The sequence below is a fragment of the Syngnathus leptorhynchus genome, chromosome 8, assembly GCF_054491065.1.
Source record: "Syngnathus leptorhynchus isolate UIUO chromosome 8, UIUO_Slep, whole genome shotgun sequence".
NCBI lineage: Eukaryota > Metazoa > Chordata > Actinopteri > Syngnathiformes > Syngnathidae > Syngnathus > Syngnathus leptorhynchus.
In genome coordinates this window covers 8,803,573-8,809,660 of record NC_141202.1, presented here as the reverse complement: position 1 = coordinate 8,809,660, position 6,088 = coordinate 8,803,573, and the positions used below count along the sequence as shown (strand labels likewise).

The window sequence follows — 6,088 nt, the reverse complement described above, 5'->3', positions numbered from 1 at the left end:
ACTACTTTTCCAACTTTCCAGGTACTGGACGGGTGAACATAATTCTGCATGTGTCCAATATTTAATGTGATTTTTCTGTTATCTTGTTCAATTGTTAAATTTAAACAGGCCAGTTTTCAGTCCCATTAAGCACTGTCATGGTTTATGGTTTACATAACCAATCGTCCCATCCCTATATGTTACCCTAACTTGACTAAACTCACACGAATGACGTGTTGTTGTCTATATAGCATGTTTGTTACTAAGAGGGTAATCTGAGGGCTAACCACACATTTATACCAATCATGTTAGTAGTTCCGTCAATGTGCCTTTACCCATAAATATTCTTAATAAAAACATTTTGTTATAGTTATGAACAGAAATACACATATTAATCCAGATGAAATTAATGGTTCATCAATCATCATCGCGATTAGTATCAGGAATTGGGTATTTATTAGAATTGACAAAAAATGGGAACATAAGCAACATTAAAAAAAAACCCATTGCATCTCATATTACAATGTGTTGTTATCAAACAATGATTTAACGTCTTTGGTCAAATTAAACCCTTTGCATAATAAATCAATTAAATTGTCATGTCAATTATTTAAAGGCTCAGTCCAATTTTAGCACGACAGCCTCAAGATCATAGTTACAGTAGTAGGCTCCCCTTTCCCTGGAAAAAAAAAAATCTTAGTTTGATAAATTAGCACCATGTGTTCTGGATAAGCACCAATTATGTGCACATTAATGAGGAAAAAAATAAACATTTCACTGCTACAAAGGAAAGCTGGCATGTTAATTTCAATTTCAGGTCCATTGGAACCAGCTCAACGGGAACAGAAAGAAGGCTATAGACATACAAAACAATTTAGACATACATATTGCAAAAACACCATCTTGTTAAAAGTTCATTCATTTATTCATTATACCTATAATGTAGTCTGTTTGTGGAATATAGTTTACATAAATTTCTGTCATTGCTCTCAAGCCATCATCATCTCAATGATCAGAACTTGCATGTTGGTCAAGTTAGAGAAGTTGATGCATATTTTAGAAATGTATCCAACGTAGTGAAAAATTGCCACAAATCTAAACAAAACAAAAACAAAAAAAACCAAATAATTAAAATACATATGTTTTTCTCCATTTTTTTTTCAAATAAATTAGAAAAGCCACAGTTCTCTTTATGTGTTTCGGAGTTCCTGTTGTCAACACTGAGTCTGTCTGGCTGTGTCATGTGTTTTTGGGAAGCACAGGGCAGGAAGCCAGACAGGCACCGTGTTGGTGACAGGAGGTCGAGAAGATTGGGTGTCCTTTGGTTGAAAGGAAGTGGATGGATCTGGGTGGTGTCCTAAGGGACTCTGTGTTGTTTTAGGATACCTGGCATTCACTTGAGTCCCCGTGGACCCAGTAGCAGATTTGGGCATATTTGAGAGGAGTTATCCTCACTGCCACGTTGTAATCCTGCTGCAGCCCATTTCCATTAACATCCACCCACTGATGACCAGAGAAGACCCCGATGATTTTTCTCTTCCACTTCTTTTTGCCTGGCTCTTTGAGACGGATGTAAACCCCAGAGCCGCTGGAACCGGGCTTGGCGTCGCAGTACTGGTACAATAAATCAGTAGATTCCTCGGACACAGAGCAAAACCTGTATACCAGATTTCCCGGCCGGTCATCATCAAAACCAGAGAAGTGGATTCTTCCTGCAGGGAGCTTCTTGACTGAGGGGATAACACCCAGATCCATGTGCTTCACTTTGGGGGCTCGCTTCAGCTCCAAAACTGCATAGTCATAATCTGCAGTCAGTCCATCAGACACACCTTTGAACCAACCCTTGGGCACTTGGGTTTTCTTAACCCTGGTCCACCGAAATGAAGGTTTCTCCACCTCTGCGCTGCGGCGACTCCGGCTCTTTCTACCCTTTCCTTTACGGCTCCCTCCCTTGTCTTCCACTTGCTTTATTTCTTCTTTATCATCATCTCCCTTTCTCTTTTTGCCTTTCCCTCGCCCTCCTTTCCCTTTGCCTCCTTTCCCTTTTCGAGATTTCTCCTTAAGAATACCGACGCGAAGCTTCTGAACGCCATCCAAATAATCCTTTCCATCATGGATACAGTGGGCAGCCGTCAACACGTGTTTGGGTGACACCAGAACTCCAGAACAACCCGTGGAGATCTTGACAGTAGTGGAGAAGGGATACTTAGTGGAGAACTGCTTATCAGAAATGGTAAAGCGGGTATCCGTGCCATACACTTCTCTTTTGTGACGGGAGCTCGAGGAGTCGTTTCTGGACCAATCGCTCACCTCGTTGACACCTTGTACAGACACCGAGGTATACGTGCGCGTGCCATTCTCATAAACCGTCTCGTAGGATAGGAGCTGCTCCAGGTCATCCAGGGAAGGCGAGGGGAGGCCACGCTGACACTCAATCCCACACGTTCCGCTCAGCTCTCCTTTAGGATGAGCCGAGAAGTTGGGACTACTCAGAGGCAGCGTGCGCCTCTTCCTTACCAGAGGCAAATTCCACTGAGGCCAAGTGTACTCGTCGTCAACAGTCGCAGACAGCTCGGTGGCGACAGCCGCCACGACCAACGCCGTCACTGGGAGCAGCACGCACAAGTGTAGAGGGCCCATTATGAATTGGGCCTGGCTCTGAAATTAAAACAAAGAGGGAGATGGTTATAGTCTTGAAGCATTCATTCATATCTAAACAGTGATACCTCGACTTAGTGCCCTGAATTACAAGACTGAGTTTACCATACTGGTTTTCCTGGTTTGAGTAGAGCAGTTTGTTACTCTCTGATAATCATTTATGGTTTTAAATAAAAATACATAAGCAGTCAGAGGACTTATTTCACAACCGTTATCAAGTGCGTCAAACCAGTCTATACAAAAGAAGACTTGGAAAAAGGAGCTACAAGAAACTTATGCAGAGACAATTCCGGACGTGCCCCACCAGGCCAGCTCTTATTGGTGCATAGCTTGTCCCAAGATTTAATATTAAAACTTCATACAACAATTAAGAAATGTATTTCTTGATATTCTCTAGTGTTTTTTTTTATCCCCTCATTACAGTACTATGTGTGTTCATTAAACACTTTAATTTGGAGGGTGGAACAGATTGATGGGCAATGTTGATGTAATATATGATTCAATTGAGTTAGGATCTTACTATGGAAGAAATTATACTTGTATATCTTGTTACCACTAGACTGTACGTATATCAACACTCAGAACTCAAACAGTTTGCGGTCAAACAAGTGAAAATCAGACAATGGGGTCGATAGATTTCTCAGGGGCTAAAGCCCTCCCTCCCTGCCCAACACCCGCCCTTCAGTATTTTCAGTATTTGACGTTTCAGTATTTCTTCTGTTGACCATGATTTCCCAAACAAACTGAAGGTCAAACACTGATTGTTTTGAGTTTAGTTTCTGTGTGTTTTTTAGTCTGGTGGAGCGCTGTCCAGGATAAGCATCCTTGACATCACAATAATGTTAGCCCCCAAATGACCTCCAATTAAAGACATGCATTTGTTACCTATAAATGATACATTTTGTATCGTAAAGCTAAAGACAGCCATCAAAAAAAATAAAAACATCCAGTTCATTATATTGTTAAGTGCACTTTGAGGAAAAAAATTGAGACACAGGGAATTCTTTAATTTAAAAAAAAAAGTCAAATGCAGTTCAGCTTCACTTTCTTGGGTGTATGTATAACTAGGCTTTATTTAAAATTTGGAAGTCCAAAACACAGCTCCATCTCTGGCCATAGGGAGGCAGTATGTACCAGAGTTACGCATACCCTCCAGTTTATGCACAGCTGTTCCGGGAGGTACTGAAGAGCTGCAGACCATTTCTCCAGATCTTTTCTGCAAGTCTGCACAAATTGATCAGTTGTATTCATAGTCTGGGGATAAACTGGCCACTTGCTAAGTGGTTGCATCAGCTCTATGGTTAAGAGTTTGAGTCACTGCTGTGGTTAGCACTGAGGTAAGAATGAACCGTCATTCTCAAAATGAGCTCAAGACAGTGGCTTGGATGTTTGCCTCAATGGTTAACCTTCTCTTTTAGTTATGACCACGTCTGGTTTCCTCAATACCACTCGTCTCCCGTGTCATTAAATGACAGGACACGTGCAGCATGCGCATTTGGTATGGCACTGATACAACCATATTCCTGATAACCCAAAAAAGAAAAAGCTGTTTGATCACAAAGTTGGAAAATGTCATGTCGTCAGCTTCACTGTGATCATGAAGTCACGCAGGCAACTTCCAAATGCGTGAGGAGAAAGTCGTTTCGATGCTGCTGCAGACAGTCTGATATCTGCACTTTCCAGCTGGAGGATTTACCTCCGGTGGTGTGCGCTGCGGTGGGGGTTAGGGTGGGCTGAGGAGGGGGGTGGACCAGACAGCTTCCAAAGACACATTCCTTTTCAGTTATATGGAAGTGCAGTATTGCAATGAGCTGCAACTCAGCATCATTCATTGACAGTTCCAGTTTCTTTCCGGAGTTGGCAATTGTGCCGAAGTACAGAACCTCCAATTTGTTTGGATTTCTTTTTCCCATAACAAATACTGGAAATAGAATCAATCTGTTTCAGGGTTTTAAACTCCACCGTCATAATATTGACTATACTGATAAGGATTGCACTAACTTTTGACATTTATGCAAAAATAACAAACAGCTAAACGATAAAGAAATAAACTATGTAGCATTGAAAGTTTTTTTTTTTTGTCACGCTTATGGCAACCCCCCCTGAAGTCATCTTTACTACTTTCACCATTTTTGCTTTACATCACTGAGAGTCGAGTAGAGGCATATAGCAGGCCCCAAAAAATGCAAAAAAGCACTTTGAAAAACCGTAAAAAAATAAAATGACTTCAACTTGAAGACTTGGCTGATGTGAAGCACGCATCCTTTTAAAGTAGGGGCCAAGAAAACCTGGCAAAAAAACAAAGGATAATAAAACAAGCCCCCAAAAGCACAAAAGCCTTAATTGAGACTAAAATGACCTTTGGTGTCTGTTCAACTTCACACTCCTTCAGCCAGATTCAGACTTCACCAAAAACACTGGAAAGTCTGCAATAACTCACCAGGGTGGAAAGTGACTGATATATTGCCACCATGGCTCTTAGTCACACGAAACCCTCACATTTGAGTTCAATCATTTTCCACCCAAGTAAGCTGAGCAGCTTTGTGTGCCCTCTCCATCCGTGTCGTAAGCCTGACGCTGTGTACACTCAATGACCGACAGAGGGCAAAATCCTCCCTAAATTTCCTTAGAGCATGTCAACCAAGTATTTATCAAGGTCAAAAAGTTATTGCAATAGATTATTTCAACGGACGTGTCCACTTATCTCAATTTGAAAAAATGAAGTTGATGTCGAACTTTTACACGAGTAAAATTAAACTTAGTCAAATGAAAACCTGCAACAGATGCCTTTTTTTTCTGTCAGATGTCTGGAAATACTTTGACTGCGATTAAAAGTCTAATTATATTGTAATGTAAACCATAAAAAGTCATCTGTATTAAAATTAACAGCATTACACTTTGTTTGGCTGTAAAGGTGTTGCATCTCTCTGGCAACTTTCCATTCAAAAGCATTTAAAACAACTCAAATGACATAGAAGTAGTTTAAATGAAAGAATACAATGATTTAAAACAAATAAATACCAAAAAGCAATCCATGCAAGACAGAGTGGTTCCTTCACAAGGAGCAAAATCAAATACTAGCCCTACCTGCTTGCATCCGATTGATGGAGATGAGAAATCCGCAATATCTTGTTTCTTTGTCTTAAAACATGCACAAAGACTGTCCTTTTTTTTTTTTTTTAAATAAAAAGAAGAACAAACGGCTGTTAATTCATCCTAGACGTCCTGGCATCAGCAGGGCGACAGCTCCTCTCTCCTCATTGCTCCTTCTAAGTGACTGCACAGAAAGTTGAAAGCACTTGATGCTGAGGAGGGAGGGGGAGGCAAGCACAATCTGAAAAAGACGGTTTTTTTCCCCCCTCATCTCTCTCTGGTGACAAAGCTTTGTGGGTGGTGCTAGAGAAAGCGGCCCAAGCAAGTCACAGCGTTGTATTCAGTAGAGAAGCCGCAC

At 41.0% G+C, this 6,088-nt stretch overlaps 1 protein-coding gene across 2 annotated transcripts; it reads right to left on the bottom strand.

Moving 5' to 3' along the window:
- Nucleotides 1–425: 425 nt before the first annotated feature.
- Nucleotides 426–5,861, bottom strand: prss35 (serine protease 35). Of its 2 annotated transcripts, XM_085919080.1 has the most exons (3): nt 5,725–5,861; nt 2,290–2,637; nt 426–2,160 (listed from the first exon to the last, which is right to left on the bottom strand). In XM_085919080.1, the coding sequence occupies exons 2-3, from the start codon at nt 2,617–2,619 to the stop codon at nt 1,357–1,359; spliced, it is 1,134 nt and encodes a 377-aa protein (XP_085775206.1). In that variant the 5' UTR covers nt 2,620–2,637; nt 5,725–5,861; the 3' UTR covers nt 426–1,356. The 2 variants fall into 2 exon arrangements, with proteins under 2 accessions (XP_085775206.1, XP_085775205.1); XM_085919079.1 differs by having other exon boundaries at nt 426–2,637.
- Nucleotides 5,862–6,088: the final 227 nt, after the last annotated feature.

Coding starts and splice junctions, on each gene's coding strand:
- prss35 (XM_085919079.1), bottom strand. CDS start 2,619: ATGGGCCCTCTACACTTGTGCGTGCTGCTCCCAGTGACGGCGTTGGTC.